A 22,309-nucleotide genomic window follows, 5' to 3' on the forward strand; every position below is an offset into this window, starting at 1 on the left:
GATCAGTTACCCTAGCTGCGTCTTAAATTAAACAAATATTAAAATAATCATACGAGATGCGGCTTATGCAATTAAAAACATTTACATTAAAAAAAGAACAATATTACTGCTCATTTTGCGTGGCGGTTTCTTCAGCCCAACCCCAATGAACTCCGAAGCATTTGTTTACCAAGGGTTGCCATAGTGACCAAACAAAAGATTGACGCATGCTTGGCGGAGGAGATAGTTAGGGGTGAATATTTTTTTCCGCAGCAAAGATACGCGTGGAACGGTTCCGGCCAGACGATAAAAGACGATATTTAAAGTTTGTGATACAAATTGTTGCTTTCCAAAACTCTGCACCGAATGGACGCCATTTTGTACGAGGCAGCGCAGCGGTAGATGGAACGGTGATTGCGAGCAGTGGAACAAAGAGAAGCCTTTGGAAGCGGCCCATGGATCCAACGCCTCGGCTGTGACAGAGTGATGGAAAACTCGCGGCAGCCGACCGATTTTTCCGGCTGTGGAAATGTGGACAGCAGTGGTCTTACACTGTCAAACCAGCGGTCAAAAGGTGTGGGCCGCTTAGTACGCAAAACTAGTGCGGAGATAGTGAGTGAAGCTAAAAGCATGCTAGCCGGAGGTAATGCGTCGCTTACAGAGTCGATTATTTTGAGAACCGTTTTAAAAAAGTTGGGGAAATGTTGACAAAAGTTTCTTCCCTCTGGCACAGGAGGCACACGGCTGGTATCGGCCCGTCGACCGATAACGCCGCGCGAACCAAGAAGACAGCTGTACGGTCGGCTGGCTCCTCCGGGGCGACCTCCGAGTGCAATAAATTTGAAGTATTTGCAGCAGGGAGTTCACGCGCTGCCCTCGCTTGAGCCCATCCAGCCGAACAACGGTGCTGCGGCGTCCGCCAGCTCGTCCGCACGGTCGGAATCCGCCGATGGCATAGGCAGCAGCAGTGTTGGCTTAGGGTGTGATGGCGCTGGACATAGTGTCCCGATGCTAGTTGGCAGGGAAAAGCTTCCAGCCCTCGTCAGTATTCAGCAGAAGGTTTCCGGATCGTTAGAGAATGGTAAGTACAACGAACGAATATTGAATATTGAATATTGAATTGAATATTGACCCAGCTCACGTCAAGGCGAGTTATTGGACTTGGTGTGTTCAGTTTTATAATTGACTTAGTTAAACTTAGCCTTTGACCTTTTTTGGTTTCCACTTACCCATGTCTCATTAGAATGGGGAGCTGTCATGCGGTCCCTTTTTGATCGATCAATATGAAATGTGAGTGTGAAAATAGTACGCAGCGGCGTAGAAATTGCCTCCTCTTTCTAAATTTTGCTCTACTTAGATAAGCAGGTATACATATTCCTTAGTACTGATTTATACGGTAATGCAATAATTTTTAAAATAAAGTCATAGAAAGCCAGAAATGTGGCAAGCCGAGACCTCTCGAGGTTGTAGTGCCAAGGAAGAAGAAGCAATAATTTTATGTCGGCCATTTTTTGGGGAACGTGTCTATAACACCAGCTCTGTCCTTGTGGAAGACCATCAAAAGGCCAAAAGGATCGTCTGGCGGCATATAATTGACAAGTGGTCCACCAGACGGTGTCGAATCTGCAATCTTGTGCAGAGAGAATGAGCGACCAAGCCATTGAGCCTTGACCACAGGAAAGACATCCACTACATCTGGATGGAACTGGATTTAGTTGCCCAAGGGGACTGCCGAAGAATAAGGTCAACCTGCACACAGGGCAAAACTCTCACCAGTTTTTACGTCTTCCAACGCCGATGATGAGCTCACTTTGACACAGTTCCTTAACGGTTAGGATTTCATGCATGTTAAGTTTAGTCTTCTATCCAGCTTTCGCTGTAAATCTCCCTGACGGGCGATAAATCGTGGTTGAGGAATCGTGAGACGTACATGCCAATGGTACGGTACGCGTCAGACGCGATGCAGACCGGGAGGAGGAATCCATTACATGCATAGTAAATGAGTCGTGCCGTGAACATGCTGCTGCTCTTATAGAAGTCGCAATGATCGGAGCGCTATGTGAAGCAGTGAAGCAACTTATAACGTTCGAAGCCCAAACTCCAGGATAACTGTACACAATCATGTTTGAAATTCTTATTATTATTCTTATCATTATCAAAAATAATTTGTTTGCCTCTGGGGTTAAACAAATATGTTCGTTATACTATGGAGGCAGGTGGGAACGGAGTTGGAAAACTGGAACGTTGTAGTGGAATAGGTAATACGCATCATTAAATGCTGAAAGAGACAGGACCAATGGGTCGTTCTGGCCGTGGAATGTGCGGCGGGAAGGGATGGGGAGAGGAGGTCTTTCACGCACGCGACTGAATGGAGTATGGATAGGAATCAAGGATGGGAAGGCAGGATAAGCACAAGGAGGATCGTAGGATTCCGGAGGTCATACGTATAATGAGACCGAGCATTTTATTAGCCCTGTTTATGGAGTCTTCGATATGAGCTACACTCCCAGATGGATAGTATCTCTAGACGAGAGACTCTTGGAGAAGCACACAATCAGTTAACGAGGACACTTGAAGGAACATTTTCGGGTCGGGTGGGAAGAACACTCACACAGTCGTTGACAAGCAGTAGGAAAAGTAAGGGCACTGAGCACACTTCCAGATTGCACACCAGATGTGGCAACTGAAGCCCCGGCAAAATTATTATCAATTCAATTCTGACGTTATATGATCATACGGTAAAGGTAGGACTTAATCCGTTTTTCCCAAGTTTCAACAGCTAAGAAGATGGAGTCGACGCCTCGGCAACACTAACGAATCGCAACAGCGCGACACGAATTTCTCAATTCGTTCAATCCTTATCCGAAACTCTTACACTCCACTTCTATTAACACGTTTATTAGTACAAATACGGCGAGTACGGCGAGTACGGCGAGTTTCGTGGGTTGATTTGCGTCCTCCGCTTTCGTAGCTAGCCCTTTTTACTCTTTTTTCTTCTTCCTTCGGTCGTCGACCCCGCCACGCGGGCAATTCCCTACGAGGCTTCGTGCTTATTCGTGCCCACAGTTTGCCAGGCCCGCCATCTACCGTGAAATCACGCAAACACGAATCCTCCGAAAAAAAAAACGATATTTGTCGGACGTTGACAAATTTTTAAATTTTGTTAACGCCAACAGTCCATTAAATAAAAAAGCTCCAATTGTAATTTGCTTGGATGATTTCGATTTTCGAGAACGTAGGGGAGACATCAAATTCCACCCGGCTCATGTTCAGCCATTAAATTCAATTGATCTGAGTGTTTAAAGTATTTGTTACCATATTTCCATTCAGATACTGACCGTGATTTGCCGGATAGCAAAACGTTGAAGCAGTCGAAGAAGGCAGCAGAATCACCCGGAGCACCGAGCCCGGCAAATAGTATTGTGAAGAATCATCCCCTGAAAAGACGACAGGTGCAGTCGTTTGAAGAGACAATTCCGACAGCCATCTCGATCGTACCGGAACGTAGCAAGGTAGGTTTGAGCTTAATACAAGTTTGAAGTTAATAACCCACATGCGTGCTGCATTATATCGTTCCCCAGAATGCTTTTGAAGATCAATCGAAGCTACTGCGAAGAAGCAATGATTTGCTGCTACACTCATCGACGGAAGCGTTGCTGGAAATGCTGAAAGCATATTCCGGATTGAAAGAATGTGACGAGAGTACAGTCGCTCATATAAGTGCGGTACGTGCAAAGAGAGAGAGAGAGAGAGAGTTAAAGCGTAAATGATGCATTACATTAAGGCATTCTTTTATATGACAGATACTGCAAGAACTGTACGTACGGGTTAAGGACGCCAAGGGCAGTTGGCGTGGTGCTGTGCTGGGAGCATTGTATGGATTGGTGGAAGCATCCGCATCGAAGATTTTGCTGCTGGTGGCTGGCATAGTGCTGGCAGTACGTTCGAGCATACGTTCGATAACCTTAATGAGCGTAGCTTGATGCTTGAATCGTTCCCGTCTCATTGCAGATGAATGTTAGCGGAAGCAACCTGACTGGGGCTTGTAAGCTAGTCTTCAAGATAGCTCGCAATGAAAGTAATGACACCCTTTTCATGGACAGCGATGTGCCCGGTACGTTTCTCGAAAGCATTCTAGCGCGATAAGAATTGATGTTGAGTTTGAATATGCTTCTTATACTCCCCCCCCCCCCCAGAGCTACTAGTGGATGGACTTGGGCGTGCATCGCCAATCGACGATTCGGAGGCATGCATTTATGGGTACGGAGCAGTACGATTCCTTACCGGTTCGTCCAACGCATCCAGCACTGCAACGGCCATTGCCACGGAGGCCGGTGACCACGGGCAACAACGGTCGTTAGCCGTTCGATTGGCCAAACGGGGGCTCTGCCAGCTGATGGTGTTGCATTTGAAAATGATCAACGATATAGCGTCCACCACGCAACTGTCCGGATCGCCACTGCACGCATTATTTCAACTTTCGGGTGCATTGCGCACTTTGGCAGGCAACCGTTGCATAGTCGGTTCGCGCGTTTGTCCGCTGTCCGACCAAATGCATCAGCAACACGCGGTGGCGACAGGTCGCCCGACCGCTGCAGAGCAAGATGACGTTCAAGATGTAGCACAGCTCGAACAAGCCGTGCCACTTTTGGTGCGAGCCGCGGAGATGTGCATCAAAGAGCCTGAAGTACAGGCCAACATCATACGCACGTTAAGCGTGCTCTCGGAGCGGCCAGAGTGTTGCGAGCGGTTGGCTGTGGCTGCGTCTCGCTTGGGCATTCTGCTCGGCTCCATCGTCCAAACCTGCCAGACGGTGGAGAAAGGTTTGGCGACCTGCAACCGGTTGGGCTACATTCTGGGCAATGTAATGTCGCGCTGGGATACGGCGCGCATCCAGTTCCATTGCTGTGATGTGTCGTGCGACGCCTTACTGGCCACCTTGGAGTACTACGCCAGCAAGAGCTTCACCATGAAGAATCAGATGGGAGACTCGATCGCGCAGGTGCTGACAAAGCTTATTCGAATCGTAGCAAATATGTGTGTGAACGGCGATGTTGGCTACGGGATGAGCAAGCGGGCACCGTTGGGCGAAATTCTGCTGAATATTCTGCTCAAGGTGAAGGATGCCAAGGTAGGACTCCTCAGCTTTGGTGCTGCCTTCGTGGGCAAAGGGGAGAGCTGATGGATTCTGGTCCGTTTCTTTGCAGACAGCAGAGCTGGAGGAGCTTCTGTTTGCAACGCTTGGCGCTTTGCATAACCTTTCGTACTACTACGAACCGGTCGACTTGGAGGGAACCTGTCACAGCGCGCACCCCGGAAGCATCGGAGAACGCATGAGGGACATCTGTGGGACGCTGTGCGCCATACTGAAGAGCGATCAGAACCCAGCCCGCTCGGAAGTGGCCCGTGTGCTGGGTAACATGACCCGGAACGCTTCGATACGTCAAACGTTCTGCGCGGAGAATGGCATGAAGATCCTGAAGAGCTGCTTGACGTCCGAGCACGACGAGCTGATGGTTACGTCCTGCGGCGTTTTGGTGAACATGCTTGGCGATTGGTCCAGCAGGGTTCCGTTTCGCGGAATTGATGGTCCCATCATACTGAGACGCTTGCTGCGGAAGGGCGTCGACAATCGGGACTGGATTATGGCTGGGATTGCGTGCCAGGCCGTATGGAACTATTTGATCGATACGTCGGATATGTTGGCAACGCTAGGCCAGACGGAAATTGACTTAATTTGTGAAGCTTTGGCGGAAGGGCTTGGTAAGTAAGACTGACGCCACGATACACAATGCACAGTGACAATGCCGCTTCGATTGCAGATGAAGAGAGCCTGTTCGGTGACAAGGAACCGGACAATTTTTGGGAAGACTTTGCACCCGTAGCAACGGATCTGCTGGAACGGTTACAAATTTGTATGTCGAATGGTAACTCTCCGTGTGAGTCGTCGGACGAGGAAATTGGATAAACTGGAGCTTGGTGCAAGTGGGAGACGGCTGGGAGAGGTCAATGCAAATGCAAGTGCAATAGAAACAGAACCACTTTCATACTAGCTTGTTGTAACAATACTTACCAAATAAAGTAGTATGTACTTTTACAAACGCAATCCCAAGTATTCTGTTGACGCCTTGCTAGCATGGTTTTGACCGGGAACTTGGGAACTATCCGAAATACGATATATGTAGGTAATGTTGGGTCTTTAGATATACTCTAACAATAAAAAATAACACGGCGATTTAACAATTATTATATTCCTAATATAATTCAAGTTGTTCTTTACAGAGCGAAGTTCAGTAGGCGAGTGTGCAAGGAGAAAAAAAGCAAAAGAACAAAAGGACTGAGACACTGAACGATATTTTGAGCGGCTACACCAAGCGACAGCTAGGCAGGTTGGTTCAACTCGTCACAGCGCCAAGGTTGATAGATGTCGATGCGGTACAAGATGATATTTCAAGAGATAATACAGGGTAAAGCAAGAGCACAGAAACCTCTTAAAGCAAACAGATGGACTCCAACAGATGGAGCAGAAGTTTGTCACGGAGTGTGTCAAGGACTCAGGGCAACCGGAGTTGAGCTCGGTAAGTTGACTAACAAAAGATGGTCATCGGAAGTAGTTTACAAGGTTTTCGGGACCGTAAAAATTGTCGGAACGAACAACGAATTGTGTTTATTTGTGTATCAATTAGCATTATTTTCACCATCTTATGACTGATACGAATAATACGCCCGCTAGACGAATGCTTTTGGGGTGCACAATTGTCAAGCAGTAAAATTCCAGTTGCATAAGTCGGTGTCACACCAGCGTAGCCTCTTAGTGCGGAAGTCTCCCGGAATTATCATCCGCCTCTTTGAATTGAATCAAAATAACCAAATAGGTGGCAATAGCTCCACAGTACTGCAATATACAAAGGGGAACATTACGCACAAACCAGTCACGATTGTACTGTAAAGACGAGTGTGAAACCAACCGAAGTGATAATGCGTCTGTCTATTGTGCAAAGTCCGCAAGCGGTGAATGAAAAATTGCTCGCTACCAGCTGCTGCCAAAACATGTTGATCTGCAGCGAAAGAACAGGGGAATTTAAAGCAACTACAAGGGCTCTGCAAAATGAAGAGCATTGCGCAACTCAAACGTACACTGTCAACCAGCTCAGCATCCCTGCAGTATCTTCTCAAGTTGCTAATAATCGTAATAGTACGATTTGACTGGCCGAATGAAAAGGGCGACAACTCATTAGTACGTGCACTATGCAACACTAACTATTCACGAACAGGCGCATACCTCGACGTTCGTTATGTGGCAAGGTTCAATCGTGAGTAGGAATCGGAAAATGTGTATAAACAACCACAGCGCCTGGATCCACGCAAAAACGGCATCCTAAAGCAGCGAACGAAGAAAGCAACAGCAAAAATGCATCATCAATGAACGTGTCAGAAAGCGCCCTATTTTGCGGAGAAAAACCTTATCTCCAACCAGCTCCACCATCAAGAAGTAGGATGTGGCGACCAAATGCAACAGGCAGGAGCCCAGCACGGTGAGCAAAGCTATTCCAAAGGTCCTAAAATAAGGGAAGGGCATCGTTACTTGTTGTTGGTGACACGAGAGTGCATGATCAGCACTATCCAGCCCTGCTGCTTACTTGGAGACGAGAACTATGCAGTACGATAGGGAAGCATGTATTTCAGCCAGATCTTCTATTATCTTCTTTGACGTAGAGCTGCGCTTCCGCTGAAATCCTGCTGACCGAAAAGAAGATTCCGTTACCGTGCTGCTGCACAATGGATGGCACGCGTGTTCACATTACCGTGGTGCGTCACACTGGCAACACATTTCCGCACATCGATGTCGATCGATACATTTTTCTCCTGCTCCAGGTTGATCGACGAGATGGACGAAATTTCGATGAGAGGCGTGCGGTAAACTGTAAAGCGAGCGAAAGGCATATCAATGGGCCGTTCCACCGGGACAGGGACGCTGTGCCGACCGGGCAGACATTACATTCGGGAAACATTTCGTACAGTGCCACATTCAGATGACGGTAGCGGTTGCCTATTCCGAGGGCAGCTTGTGCAAACAGCACGTGGAACATCATCAGTATGTAGTAGAGACAGTAAAACGGGAAGTAGCCGAGCACGTTTGCACCTGCAATAGGAACACACATCGAAAAAAAAAAACAGGGCAACTTGCGTTTGCGAAAAGTGCAGTGTAGCAGTGTAAGTGCACTTACTTGAATTACTGTTCTCCTTCTTGATCTTGTCGGCAATTCGATACCAAACCCATATGTCCAGAGCTGGGCAAATGAAATGTAAGCAAAGCATGATTGAGTAACACCACCGTCGGAAGCTACGTGTAGCCTTCCAAGCGTAACCTTACACAGCGCTCCGGTGATGATAAAACAGACTAGCCCCAGCATGAGGATGCCTTTCTTGCGCTGTCTCTGGTTTCGATTGCATTCCTTCACATACAGGGACAGTATCTCATCGGCCTCGAGATGCGTTGAAAATGGGGGTGCAAAACGCATGCATTAATGATAGAGATGAGTATTAGCGATGGTTTATCACCATTATAACGGAGACATAACGGACAATATGAATAGCTCGGACAATCGGAACTTGTAGGGTCGAATATCGTGAGGACCTCTTCCAAGACGATGCAATGTGTGTGTTTCTTAATTATTCGAGCATCATTGTCGATTCAGAGCAAGCGCTGGCTCGAAAGCTTCAGTGCAGTAATGGTTACTCAGATCATAAAGTTTAGTAAACCGGAAATGGCAAGCATGATCTTTAAGAGGTCGCTAGGCCTCTAGAGCTTAGGGCCTTAAGGGTGAGAGAAGCAGAGCAATCAAGCCTATGGCCAATATATGCAATGCTCTAGGGCAAGGTTTTATCAACGTGCACAGAGCACGGATTCACCTTTTAGACACTACTTCATTTAAAGGGGCGATCCGGAGGCTGAGGCGATATCGGTGCCGATCTTCATGCTACAGCTATACTACTTCCTGGTCTTGACTGTCCAGCAATGGGTAAAATGACTCTCAAGGGAAGTCAGCAATGTAAGGACGAGACCGAGGTTCGAGGTTCGAGGATTTTGGTATCAATTCAACTTCACGTAATTGTTGAAGGAGGAAGGATATCTTCCACTTTCGATAGGCGAATCCTTCTTGATCAAAGTGCTCTTCCTAAGAACGGCATCGCTGGCTGGCTGTTTCAAATACCTGTTCCGAGGATTTAACGATCAGTTGATCTTTTTACTTTATATACAAATAGTGGCTGGATAAGATCCTCTAAGCATATGGACTACTAATCATCGGATAGTGGGAGATCAAGGTCTTTAGAGGCCCCGAACGGAATGGCAGTTGAGGCCTCCCTCTCATTGTGACTCGTTTTCTGAATAAGACCAACAGGATTTCCCTTCACCGAGCCCAGACGAGACCGCTCCTCGAGGTCGCTCCTTGCGCTCCAGTAGAGACATCCTAGACACTCCCGCCAGATTCCCATTTGGTGTGTTCGCTTTTCTTCAGAAGGATCCGAAACAAATGCTTTACAATCCAAATTTGCTAACTCGAAGACGAAACTAACGATTTGGCTGCTCGAGCGGTTTGGTGGCTTTTAAATCTCCTTCATTTTCTCTCCTACAGCAGCATTTTTTTTGCACGAAACACAACTATTCGGTTCAACAAATCCCCACAAACCTCGGTGGGCCTTCTTACCTCGGTGAGACGTCGGTTAAGCTCGCGCACAAAATGCAGCCCCCATATGCCGCTGAGTGAGCCGCAGATGCAGGCAGACACTACCACCGAAACGTCCAGAATGGTGACGACCTTCGAGGTTGCCGTTTTCATTCTGAAAACGAAGCTTTTTAACATTTTTATTGCTTTAAAGAGATGGGCGAACAGCATCATCAGCAGCACAGCAAAGCGGTCCGAGAGGTTCACCAGCAAGCCGCACCATCGTAAAGTGGATGCTTACCGTATGGGCTTTTTGGAGGTAACATCGAAAAATATGCCCTTATACGTGAGGCCAGCTGGATGGTTTGCAATGAAAGCCAAAGTAATGCAAGCATGAGATAAGCACTGCCATGCACAAAAAAAAAACAAAAATGAAAGAGAAGATGCGTGAACTACCCAAACAAAACACGAGGGCCACACTGTAAATGATGAGAAACACATTTCGCTTGTAGTCCACTATTTGGCCGCTGGATGTGCGCTTCACTACGTAAGGTGCTAGTCCAAATATGCGGCTCACGTAAAACACCACCTTGGTAGGTTCTGATATTTCCATGATCACAACGTGTGGTCCGCGTGGCCACTGGAGAAATAATGGCGGGCGATAGGGTCTGCCGTCCCTTAACACTGTCTATGATACGCTGCACATCAACGAGCGTCCCTTTTATAGGTTCAAAGTTGACTCACCAGCAAGCCGTAAACAGCATTGGTTTTTGCTGATGATTAGCTATCCCAGCCTGTCCTGCTCTCCCATGCCTGGCTCAGCTTTCAAGTCAAAGTGTTTACACCGGATTACGGAAGGGTGCACACCTCGTTATCCCTTATCAGGCAGCCTGTGATCGGCGGCCTGTGTGTGAAGGCTTCGGGAGGCGCTTTTTAATAATTGATCTCACCTACCACCCACATTTGAAGTAGAGGTGGGGGGGGGGGGAGGTCGCACATTTTTATCACAGTCTTGAGTCTGTTACCCCGTGAAGCGCATTTTTCATTTCCGGAGTAGTTTTCTACTAACTCCCGGGAACACAAACAAACGTGTTCGAAGAGTGTAGCGCGTAAAACAGATTGATTGGTATAGTGTTTGCCAGTGAGTTAAAAAGTGGTGATGATTTGTAAAATGGCTCAAACATATGTTTTAAACGCATCTCCGTCACTACACACTAAACTGGCAAATTTATCAAAATTGAAATCTGTAGTTACAGATAGAGAAATGCATTTGCCTTAAAGCCTTATTTGGGTCATTCCAGCTACTGAATTGCTTGAAATCCGGAAGGAAGGATCTGAGCCATAGCTATAGTAGGTTTTGCGGCGTGGGACTCATTTTACGCATTAAAATCTCTATTATCTGAACAAATCAAGTCCCTAGTTAAGGTTGTCTGGCGTTGACTGTAAACACATAAGTTTTGTATACTACTCTATTCCAACGCTCCCGTTTGTTGGATTCCTTGCTTTTTACGATCCACAACACTCCTCCTCAAACTCGGCAGTTTCAAATCCAATTTGTTGGCGCATCTTCTCCATCTTAACGCGTGCCAATGGTTTTGTTTGTCCATCGGCAACCGTGTCTTCACTGGAGTAATAGTGAATATCTACTACACCAGTGTTCACCAACTCCCTTACAAAATTAAACCGAGTATCGATGCGCTTCGTCCTATTACTTTCCCCGGCAGATTTTAGCATCGATATGCAGCTCTGATTGTCTTCATGTATTTTTATCGGGGTCGGAACAGGTTCATCGATATCCTTTAGAATCTTCAATAACCTCAACAACTCACGGCTGGCTTCGCAAAGTGCCACGAACGAAAGTGTGACGCATGGTTGATTTCGTGCTGCCCAACTGATTGGTCCTCCGAGAAGAACGACGAAACCGGTGTTCGATTATCACCAGCCCAATCTGCATCTACGTACACTTCCAGTTGCCCCGGTGAACCGATTCTTAAACTCCAATCCGCGGTGGACTGAAGATAACGTAGCGTTTTGCTTCGGTCCAGTCTGCAATATCTCTCTGTACCATTACTCACCTTACGGCCTAGTATTGATGCACTGATTGCAATATCTGGTCTCGTGTTAACCGCAACGTACAGAAGAGCGCCCACAGGCTCTGAAACTCCTCATTTCTTGGCATGGGTACCTCCTCCTTCTGCTGTGTGTTCGAGTCCATCCATCCATCCATTCGGGATCCATCGGTATAAAAGACAGCTTCGCATTCACTTGTCCAAACCTTTCAGCTATCTTTTTTATATAACTTTGCTGGCTCAGGAAAAATTGTCCACGTGATCGTGTTACGCGACTTCCTAAATAATGCCGTACGTCTCCTAGACACGTAATAGTGAAATGCTCTTGAAGATGCCTACGAACAGCTTCATATTCCGCTTTCGTATTGGTTATTATCAGCATATCGTCCACATATAGCAATATAAACGATTTCTTCTGGTTTTTTTTTTCATTTTTAACGAATAGGCATGAGTCTGCTACGGATGGTATGTACCCCAGCTGTTTCAAAACATCGTTGATTTTTTAATTTCACACCCTTCCAGCCTGCTTTAAACCGTAAAGGCTTTTTCTGAGATCCAATTATGAAATCCTACTGGCTGCTTCATGAAAATTGTTTCCTCCAGTTCTCCATGAAGGTACGCTGTCTTCACGCCTACGTGTTTCACCAGCATTCTACGACGGGCTGCAACACTCAGTAGGGTCCGAAAAGTGGTTTGTTTGACGACTGGCGCAAAAACTTCGTCGTAATCGACCCCATACTTTTGACTGAATCCTTGCGCTACCAGTCGGGCCTTGTAGCGAATGAGGTTCCCATTTTCATCCATCTTTTGTGTAAACACCCATTTGTTACCAATAGCCTTCTTGTTAGGAGGTAAAATTGCTACTTCCCACGTGCGATTTTCTTCATGCGCCTGCAGCTCTTCTTTCATAGCTGCCATACACATGTCACGTTCAGGGCTAGCCGTCGCCTCTTTGAATGCGCATGGTTCCCCGTGGAATTGGGTGGCTATGCGCACGGTGTCTTGATATCGCTCTGGTGGAATACCCTTTGTAGAACGCTCCGATCGTCGAATTACAGGAACAGAACTTCCTTCTTGATGGGCAGAAGTTTCTGGCTCCTCCTGCATACCAGATGCTTCAAGCTCCAAGATATTTTCGCGGCAGGTAGAGTTGTCTTCAATATCACTTTCCAATTCGTCGTTCGATGTTGCTGATTGGAAACTATCAAACTCTATCTCACTAGATTGATCGTTGTCATGGCCATCGTCATTTTCGGAGAATGTAGCTGCTAGTGTCTCGTCATTACCAGTTTCTAGTGCTGCAATAATGGGATCTTCGTCAGCTTTGCTACCAATCATCGGATAAGAAAATGGATATGGAACGATACTTCCCTGCAAAGGTTTGGTTTCCCAAACCTCCCGATGTGTCAGAAAACGACAATCTCTGCTCGTGATCATCTTGTACGTTTCAGGATCGATGAAACGATAGGCTTTATGCTGCTAAGAGTAGCCTACGAATAGCATCTTTTTCGATTCTGCATCCAGTTTAGAGCGCTTCTCAGATGGTATCCATACATATGCCCACGACCCGAAAATCTTTAGGTGACTGAGGTTAGGCTTATCTCCAGTCCAGAGCTCAAACGGTGTTTTCGTTATGGACTTCGTCGGTAACCGATTCTGCAGATATGTGGCCGTGTGCACAGCTTCTGCCCAATACGTGTGTTGCAGCTGCGCGTCTAGAATCATACAACGAGCCATCTCCACCAGCGAACGATTCTTTCGCTCCGCTACCCCGTTTTGTTGTGGTGTATACCCAGTGGTGAACTGTTGAATTATACCCTCTTGACGATTTCCTTGGAAACGGCAGACGTGCCATCTTTCCCTCTATACAGCACTCACATGTTACGACATTTTCGCAATTTTCAATACTGATACCTGTTGCTAGGCCATTCTTTTCCAAGTCTCGAATCGCATCCGGCTCATGATGCCAAGTGTGTAAACAGTTCGGTGTATGCTCACTCACTTTAAGAGCAGCGTGTGCAGTCCTCACATACATCCCGTCGGACATCATCGTATCTGCGATCACCTTTTCGTCCTTTTGGATGTGGCACCCATCCTCATAAAAGATGAACTTGAGTCCCTTGGCTGTCAGTTTCCTTACTGATAAAAGGTTGGTTTCGAATAGTGGAACATAGAGTACATCAGTGAGGAAAACAGTGCTGCGTTCACCCTCTCGAGTCATCCACGTCATTCTACACGAACCGATTCCTGCGGTGGTAATTATCTTACTATCTGCTAAGTAAACGTTCTGCCTCAGTGAGCAGTCTAACGTAACAAAGGAGTCTGGATTGATGCACATGTGTGATGTGGCGCCGGAGTCAATGACCCACGCATCACGTCCACTGAACCTTTGTGCAGCCGCGAATGTGAAATTCGTCACTACTGTATCCTGACGAGCTGTTTTCGCTTTCGGATAACGACGTTTATCTGGCCGCTCGTTGGGTTTTACCTCGTCGTTACGTTGTTCCATGAATGCCCGACATTGCTTCTGCTTGTGGCCTGGTTTCCGGCAAAAGTTACACAATAAGCTCTTTCCCTGCTTCTCAGTAACTGCCTTAAGCACGGAATCGCAGCAACCTCTGTTTCCCCTTTTTTGCTACTTCGTCAGCCAACTTGGATTTGATCAATTCGAGGGTCAAATCACTCTCGGATCTGGTCTTCAAAGCTATCGTCAGAGTATCAAAGGATTCAGGAAAGCTTCGTAGCACCATTGCCACTTGCAATTTACGGTCCAATACATGATTCGCCACCGCCAGTCGCTCGAAGAGTTCTTCCATTTCGAAAACGTGTCGCTCGATGTCTTCGCCATCAGTATACCGTTTGTCGCAGATTTGTTTCAGCAATGACACTACGGAAGTCAATGTTTCCTTTTCATATTGGGTTTTCAGGGCATCCCAAGTCTGCTTCGCTGTTTTCGAGTCCTTGATTAAGTTTAACTGACTATCATCCAGACGAAGCCCAATTGTTGCGCGGGCTTTCTGGTCACCGGTGTCCCAAGCTGTGGTATCTACTGCAGAACCTGATCCAGGGACAGCGGCACTCGATCCGGGGACAGCGACACTCGCCGGTTTCGTTCCAACCACGTATCGCCAAAAGTCTCGACTTTAGTTTTCCATGTACCATAATTACTTCCATTTAGCTTGGCAATCCCCCAACGCTCCATCTTGAAATATTTTCATCTCTTCCGGTATGAAACAATTTTCGTTACTATTCGGCCGTTGGGGTCCTGGGCCCATAACCTGTTGGAAGGTACTTCCTCTTACGAGTGGAAAAGAACAACTGACTAATTTTATTCATCTTACATAACTATACAAGCAACGCTTACTAGATTCCTAACTCCCGAGGTTGCTATGATCCACAACAAGTTGTTGATCTTTTTTCGCGATCATTCAGATCAGTTTCCGATTATGCCAGTAACTTTTTGTAACTGTTTAAATTGTTACTGTAGCTAGCCTTTTAAAAACAATTTTCTGGACAAGAAATAGCTCGCTGCAGCAGTATGGAATGTTAGCTTGGAGCTAATATCTAATAAAACCCAAACCGCATCGCATGAAAAATAACCAATTATTCAAAAAGCACACCAACGATATCCATCATTTGCGCTACCAACTGCTGCCAACATAGACTTCTTGTAACTGTGCAATGCGCATGTCAGACATCTGTCGAAGGCATACGCTTCTTTCGTACCTGTCTGCCGCCATGGCCATTCACGCTCTGCGAAACTGGGGTGTGTTTAGTGTCCGTTTCTCGCACACAAGATACACGCACCATTGAGCTGTGTTGTTTGCTCACATCTGCCTTCGGTGAGATTGCGGTGGAACCTTACCCTACCGAACCGATCGTTCCCCTACCGTTGGTCTCTAATGGTCTCTTAAGAAGTAGTCGTGTAGTGCTGTAGCGGAACGGTGCGTATCCTGCTATCCCGATAGCTTCCTAGCTTCCTAGCTTCCGTTGTATGAAAGCGGCTGGTCGCTGGCGCTGGCGTTGGCGTATGATAAAGTTAAAGTGAACTTGTTAGTGCAAGATACCTTCAGGTCAGGTGTTACAAATCCTGTGCAGCAACGCTGAGCAAGGAACTATGTGCTGTACAGTTTAAGCCGTACACAGCACAGCCGTTCGCGAAAGGAAGCACACCCACAAGGTACGCAGCAAAAGCAAAACAACATCCAAGAAAAAGGTCATCCATTCAAGGTAGAGCAGCCATGGGCATACGCCCATGATCGGTCATAGCTGATACATCGGAAAAGGTGTTGTGACGACGAATGCTTTGTTTTCATGTAAGCTGTAACCAATGGAAATGAACTGTTGGGAAATTGTTACATTTTGTAAAGAACTAAATAAGATAGTTAACTGTGTGGCTACGAAAGACAATTTCGAACCATAACTTTGCTGCGTATTTATGGAGCCTGAACAATTCTGCTAAGCGGCGACTTTTTTTCTTCTACCGGCTATGTTTCGTGACTAGGTTTCTGTGTTCTACGCAAAAATTTCACAACTATCATATCACACCGGTTCCACCCAACAATTCATGCAGCAAGAGCATTTGTTGTTCATCGGTCGGTCGGCAAATTTATATTACATTAATTTTCCCATAAGGCCGTAAGATCGTAATCCACTTCGTTTAAGGTGAAATCGACAAACAGCATACATCCAATACCAGACCTGCATCGATCAAAGACTTCGTTTTTGTTCGTTTCGCCCAGGCAACGAGCATAAAGAGCTTCTAGCTGATATCGATTGCCAACGGATGAATCATTTTACAAGCCACCAATGGCGAGTATTGATTTTACGCGAACCCCACCGCCTGCCGTTCCTAAATGTGTGCATCGGTGTCTAGGCCGCGTCGCCGTGTCTATGGTGCTCCAGAGCATTGATTGTCAATGTCTGCCGATTGGGTGTGCACGATAATGATTTCCTGTTTTATCCTGCTGCTGCTGGACACCGGTGAAGGGGAAAAATAGTTTAGTGTTTTTTGTTCTATTCGTGATGAATTGCTTGAGCTGCTCAAAGGTTTCAGGACACTTGTTCAAAGGTACATTCTGTTTAAAATTGTGCTGCCTCTATACATAAAACAAGCATAAAACGTAGACCGATGCAGTATCGTCCACGAGTTCTCCGGATAAACGTATAACAACTTATGTGTCGTTCTTTTTACGAGCCATTTTGCTTGGTCATGTCTAGTAGCAATTGATAGCAGACGCCTTTTTCAATTTGGTATTACAACTCTGGCAAATATTGGCTTGAGATAGCTGCATCAGGGGTATTTAATGAATTTAGTTGCGGAGCCCTAATGTTGTATGTGACAAATTTCAGGGTGGAATTTGATGCTGGTACGACTGTGTACAACTCTGCCACTCGGCTACCACGCGGACACGTGAATGGGTTTACTTCACAGTTCATTGTTATCAAGCTGTCCGGTAGTACGACACTTCATTGATTACAATTGATATAATTATTAGCTGTGCCGTTCCTACTTACGGTACAAGTCCATCAAAGACTTTTGATTGAAAAAACCTGATCCTGTTTCCAGAGCTTTATCCTGTTTTCAAACTAATTATACCATGCTTTTCTTCATGTACAGACCAACAAACAATGGAACACCGAACGCAAATCGCAGCAACGCTCAGTACGCTGTTTCTGCTTTTCTGCAGAACGCTTGGAGAAAATGTCACCTCCGTCGTACCACCAACGGTGCAAAGCGTGCCTGATACGGTGCATACCACGGCGGGCCTAATGCACACGACTCTACCGCACCAACATCAGCTGTACACGCCCTCCACGGTACAGCAGCTGAACACTCTGCCTACGGAACAAACGGGTTCCTCCTATACGATCGCTCAGCCAAGTGTTACTGTCGGCGGATTGTATGTCAGCCCGACCAGCGACAGCCCAACACCGTCACAACCATCGTCCGTTGCGCCGCCGCTGTACACATTAAACACGTCCGTTTCCTTTCTTCCGACAACGCAAACAGCGGTACGGCAGGATATGATCGATAGCCTACCGGTGGACGTTACGCAGATCGAGGAAAAACAGCTCGGCCCCGGAGGTCCTAACCAGGTGGAAAGTGTTGGCATACAGCGAGCCTTGTGTTGGCTCAGGGACAAGCGGCTGCCAGATTACAGCTGGGGCAACGATACGCACATGGTGATTCTGGCCAAAGAGCTGTCCGGAGCGCGCGATCCAACGGAAAACGATAATCCTATTCAGGCGGTTTCCGATCTGGAGAACTTACTGTCCATCAAGCAGATGGACATTGAGGTGCTGACGATGCTGGACCGGCATCACGCTACCGCCAAGCTACCTCACACGGACCACGTTGCCAAGTACATTTTGGCGATGGGTGGCCTCTGCAAGGATGCGCGCCATTTTTATGGGCACGATCTAGTGGCCGCTCTCGAACATCATGAGCATGATCAGGGTCAGGAGTATGAGTTCGCGTTGACAGCACTCGCAATATGCAGTTCGGCAACGCATGTACGAAAGCGCCAAATACGACGGCTGTTGGATATAGCCAGCGGCGAGGTGAATGATGTCGGTACGTAGATTTTCATCTCCAAAACATTCAGTGGCGTGATGAGGGACTAAACATTGCTACGATGCTTTTTTGCAGACACAATCGCCATGGTGCTGCTGGCACTACGGTGCATCGTTACCGATCATCGCCATCGTCATCTGCAGCATTTCGTCCGTCGTCCAGCGCGTGGTTTGGCTAGTTTGCAAGGACCGCAGGGTAGCTTTGGTTCGCTCCGAAGCACGGCACTGGCTATGCAAGCACTGCAAGATTTGGAGCCAGATCCGGCCGGAAAATGGAATCGCACCGCTGCGTCCGAGTGGCTGTTGGCTAAGCAACGTACAGACGGAGGCTGGACGGAGGAGCCGCTGCAGGATGGACAGGTTGGTAGCAAACGATCTCATCGCGTCCGATGTGAGCATTCGTGATCAATTCGTTCGGTCGTCTGACAGGATCCTAGCATCGGCATTGGACTAACGGCCGACATCGTTCTCGCGCTCGGTTGGCGGGGCCTGGGAGCAGTTCGGGCCCTACAGTGTGACCATGTGATGCGTGAGTCTAACGAACCGTCCGAAAATGGAGAGCCCAAGCTGGCGGCACCAATTGGGCTGGGTATATCACCCGTGGAAGAGCTGGAACCGCGAAACGTTTCCTACACCTACACGCTGTGGGTGGGTACGAATGAAACGGAAGAATACTTCCTCGATTTGACCTCGCCGAAAAATACAACCTTTTTCCGAGCCATGAAACAGGCGGCAGAAATAGATCCCAGGTATTGATTGGCGTCCGTTAAGCACGTCGCCGTGAACAAGGGGCTGTGAGTTTGTTTAAACGTATGTGTTTGTTGTGCTGCGATGTACTTTCAGATTTGCTTTCGAAGCACGCGAATGGCCCAACGGACACTATGTGCATACTTTGGCTGGCATGAAGGAGGAACCGAAGAGGTTACTGTCTTTCCCAACCCAACACAAGCTTAAGCCCTCAAACATCACTGAATGATTGATCCATTTTTGTTCCCTCCCACAGTTATCACTTTTGGTTGCTCTATCGCTTACCCGAACGGCCGGATACGAAAAATCCTCCCGGAAATCAGCTAATAGCTCCACTAGGTAAGTGGGATGATGATGGAGAACTTTGCACTGGAGCCTAATACAAAAACGCTGTTGTCTTTCGGCAGGAGTGGACGAGCTGCTGGTGGAAGATGGAGAACACTATCTCTACTGGTACAAGAAACTATAAACCAACGTTTCCTTCCGCGGAAAAGGAGATGGATGGTAAGCAATAAGCGACCACAAATATTTTTTTAGCGACAGGCGACAACAGCAGCAATAAAACGAAAACAACAAATTTTGGCAAGGAAAAGCAAGACACACTTGCAGCAGCCAGCAGTTGCAGAGACTGTTACTGTTACTGTAGGTTAGAGAGATGGCAGGAGGCTTTGCTATCACCACCACCACCACCACTACTACTACTACTACTACTACATGACTTAATGTGCACAAGGCTACGCATACGCATGGTGAGCAGTGTTGCAAATTTTCCAGCACAATGTACATTTCAGTTGGAACCGGTTCGTCCCATCGTCGTACTGTGGACTGCATTGGAAGTTCTACGGTCTGCTGTATGCTCAGCACTCGATACTTTGAAACATTCCTACATTTGCTCAACAGTTTGATGCGTGGTTTGATTTACAGTCCTAGACATTTGACAAGCTGGTTGCAAATTAGTGTAGAAAAGCACCAATGCAACACTAGAAACTATATACATATATATAACACACAAGGATAAACGCCAACGGGACGCAACACCTGAACGGTGACAGTTTACTCTCCGGCATGCAGGCAGGCAGCAAGCCGCGGGCCGACGGATGAGAGGAAGGGATAGAACAAATTGTGGACCATCCGTAAGTGAGTAGCAGACAGTGAGGGAAGCTATGGTAGGTACGGTACGGAAGTACCTGCCGTGCAATAGCTACACGGTTAGATCAAGATATAAGCGTATACAAACAATTATACAAAATATACATAAATATCTATATACAAAAGCGGCAAATGAATATATACACCTATACATATACAGCCATACAATATACACCATACGTACATTTGCCAATGCCGAACCACCAATAGACAGGCACCTAGGCGGCAAGCATAGGTGCATATAGGCATCAGGCAGCGTGCTTGTGCGTACGATCCCAGGCGAGGCGAGCGCTTTTGCATATTTGTTTTGTGTTTTTTTCTTAAGCAGTTGGCCAACAGCGTGTTTAGTGATGTGAGTTATTGCCCCAAATGGCACCAGCAAGTGAGGCACTCCAAATTGACAATAATTAAAGCATAAATAAAAAGCAAACAAACAAGGAAATACCAGGCAAAGAAGAGCGCGTATATGAGGTGCTGTGTCCGGGTTGCATACATGCATGACGTTAAGAAAAGTAGACCAGACAAGAACGAAAAGTGTAGCGGCCTGGAATGGGAATGGATTTAGCGTAAGTAATAGTGATCAGAGGCAAAAGGGAACAACGATCCGTTGCATTCCAATGTGACGAATAACATTCGGTCCGTGTACTACCACTACCGACCGAGCGAGGAGTCATTTCAACTAAAGCTCGCTTCACCACTCTATCTAAATGCACACTAATTCGGCACAAACAAACAAAGGGCTGCGCGGCAATGGGAAGCAGCAAAGGAACGAGACGAGGGTGTCCGATTAGTCCCCGATTGCGCTCACTCATACTCTCATCTGGATCTGCTAGCATGTAGCGACGCATTTTTGGTAGTGTTTACCCCTTTCGTCGTAACTGTAGTGGCATATTAGAACGGACAATATCATTTACACAATAGTGTGCGAAAGCTGCTCAACTAGAGTTTGTAATGGAACTGTTTCGAATCGTAGTACATTTGCCCGACTTTTGTAGGGGGCGATTGGCCATGTGTTCTCCATTTCGTTTGGTTTATTAGTTTTACTATTAGTGAACTATTTGCTAGGTACTATTGCTCTGTGTTGTTGAGTTGGGAATGAGCCTTATATTTTGCAACCAGTTTCCTATGTACAAACTGACTTTTGTATAACTTCAACCTATCTTATCGCATAATAATATACACCTTACACCGACGAAGGAAGGAACATGAAAGCAGCAAAAGCCAAACGTAGGGTCCATCATGATACTTAATAAAACAAAAACATCCCACAGCAAAGGAACGACGATGTCTTTCGAGAGCATGCTGCAGTGGAGTAGCAGCGAAGGCGCTAATCAAGCATAGAGCATGGTAACAAATAAGCAACGCCACATATAATAATGACAACTACAAAAGCTAGCTATATACTGTACACATATTGCCCAACATTCCTGGTAACTTACTTCAGTTTCGACATTATGATTACCGGCGTGTTGTATTGCAAAGAAAAACATCGTCCAATAAGTAGCTATACATGCATGGCTCAGATTGCGATTGTTCAATAATTCACACTTATGTTCGACTACTGTTCGACAAGTCTCAAAAGCCCCACCAATAAACGATGTGAAACTATGTAAATCGTCCATCTAGAGGATTAACTGGTATCATAAAGAGAATAAAAAAAGAATATCGCCTGCCTACTACTAACTAGTGTGCGCGCGCGCCCGCGCCATATACTGTACAAGCTAATGTACAAACATGGAGAAAGAAATATCTGTTGTCTTGTTTGTTAATCTTCTTGTTTCCTAGATCTTCACGATACGGCAAATCTTGGAGAGGATGGCGGAGCAGCAGCATCCACTCCTACCATCTCTTCATTGATTTTAAAGCCGCATATGACAGCATAGCCAGGATAAAACTGTCCGACGCAATGAGCTCCTTTGGAATCCCGGCCAAGCTTACCAGGCTTGTGAGAATGACAATGGCCAACATCACATGCCAGGTGAAGTTGGATGGAAAACTCTCAGGGCCCTTTGCTACCACCAAGGGCAACTGCGCCAGGGAGATAGGCTTGTCTGTCTCCTTTTCGATCTGGTGCTAGAGAGAGCCATCCACGACTCGGAGGTGGAAACTTCCGATTCTATA

The 22,309-nt window shown here is 46.7% G+C and overlaps 3 protein-coding genes and 1 long non-coding RNA gene across 11 annotated transcripts; 2 read left to right on the plus strand and 2 right to left on the minus strand.

Annotated features, from left to right (window-relative positions):
* The first annotated feature begins 19 nt into the window (after positions 1 to 19).
* On the plus strand, positions 20 to 6,085 carry LOC118512399 (armadillo repeat-containing protein 2). Its single transcript, XM_036056781.1, has 9 exons — positions 20 to 622; positions 713 to 1,060; positions 3,310 to 3,491; positions 3,561 to 3,704; positions 3,783 to 3,917; positions 3,991 to 4,093; positions 4,176 to 5,110; positions 5,187 to 5,742; positions 5,802 to 6,085. The coding sequence occupies exons 1-9, from the start codon at positions 466 to 468 to the stop codon at positions 5,945 to 5,947; spliced, it is 2,706 nt and encodes a 901-aa protein (XP_035912674.1). The 5' UTR covers positions 20 to 465; the 3' UTR covers positions 5,948 to 6,085.
* Positions 2,857 to 4,358, minus strand: LOC118512411. The gene is made up of 2 exons (XR_004906291.1): positions 4,264 to 4,358; positions 2,857 to 4,113 (listed from the first exon to the last, which is right to left on the minus strand). It is a non-coding gene; the product is annotated as an uncharacterized LOC118512411 (long non-coding RNA).
* Positions 6,086 to 6,440: 355 nt separating the features above from the next.
* On the plus strand, positions 6,441 to 21,867 carry LOC118512401 (uncharacterized protein CG3556). 4 transcript variants are annotated; one of them, XM_036056787.1, is made up of 7 exons: positions 6,441 to 6,557; positions 17,337 to 18,293; positions 18,369 to 18,652; positions 18,722 to 19,041; positions 19,136 to 19,213; positions 19,296 to 19,378; positions 19,447 to 21,867. In XM_036056787.1, exons 2-7 carry the CDS (start codon positions 17,348 to 17,350, stop codon positions 19,506 to 19,508), a joined length of 1,773 nt encoding a protein of 590 aa, XP_035912680.1. In that variant the 5' UTR covers positions 6,441 to 6,557; positions 17,337 to 17,347; the 3' UTR covers positions 19,509 to 21,867. The 4 variants fall into 4 exon arrangements, with proteins under 4 accessions (XP_035912680.1, XP_035912678.1, XP_035912679.1 ...); XM_036056785.1 differs by lacking the exon at positions 6,441 to 6,557 and adding an exon at positions 7,390 to 7,514; XM_036056786.1 differs by lacking the exon at positions 6,441 to 6,557 and adding an exon at positions 15,432 to 15,896.
* LOC118512405 (gustatory receptor for sugar taste 43a) lies at positions 6,621 to 10,581 on the minus strand. 5 transcript variants are annotated; one of them, XM_036056796.1, is made up of 13 exons: positions 10,104 to 10,581; positions 9,949 to 10,003; positions 9,690 to 9,822; positions 8,354 to 8,465; positions 8,208 to 8,270; positions 7,979 to 8,122; positions 7,785 to 7,901; positions 7,620 to 7,716; positions 7,442 to 7,538; positions 7,262 to 7,357; positions 7,117 to 7,185; positions 6,948 to 7,037; positions 6,621 to 6,874 (listed from the first exon to the last, which is right to left on the minus strand). In XM_036056796.1, the coding sequence occupies exons 1-13, from the start codon at positions 10,258 to 10,260 to the stop codon at positions 6,791 to 6,793; spliced, it is 1,314 nt and encodes a 437-aa protein (XP_035912689.1). In that variant the 5' UTR covers positions 10,261 to 10,581; the 3' UTR covers positions 6,621 to 6,790. The 5 variants fall into 5 exon arrangements, with proteins under 5 accessions (XP_035912689.1, XP_035912688.1, XP_035912687.1 ...); XM_036056795.1 differs by having other exon boundaries at positions 9,690 to 9,834; XM_036056794.1 differs by having other exon boundaries at positions 6,948 to 7,185; positions 9,690 to 9,834.
* Positions 21,868 to 22,309: the final 442 nt, after the last annotated feature.

The sequence above is a fragment of the Anopheles stephensi genome, chromosome 3 (genome assembly GCF_013141755.1).
Source record: "Anopheles stephensi strain Indian chromosome 3, UCI_ANSTEP_V1.0, whole genome shotgun sequence".
Classification (NCBI taxonomy): domain Eukaryota; kingdom Metazoa; phylum Arthropoda; class Insecta; order Diptera; family Culicidae; genus Anopheles; species Anopheles stephensi.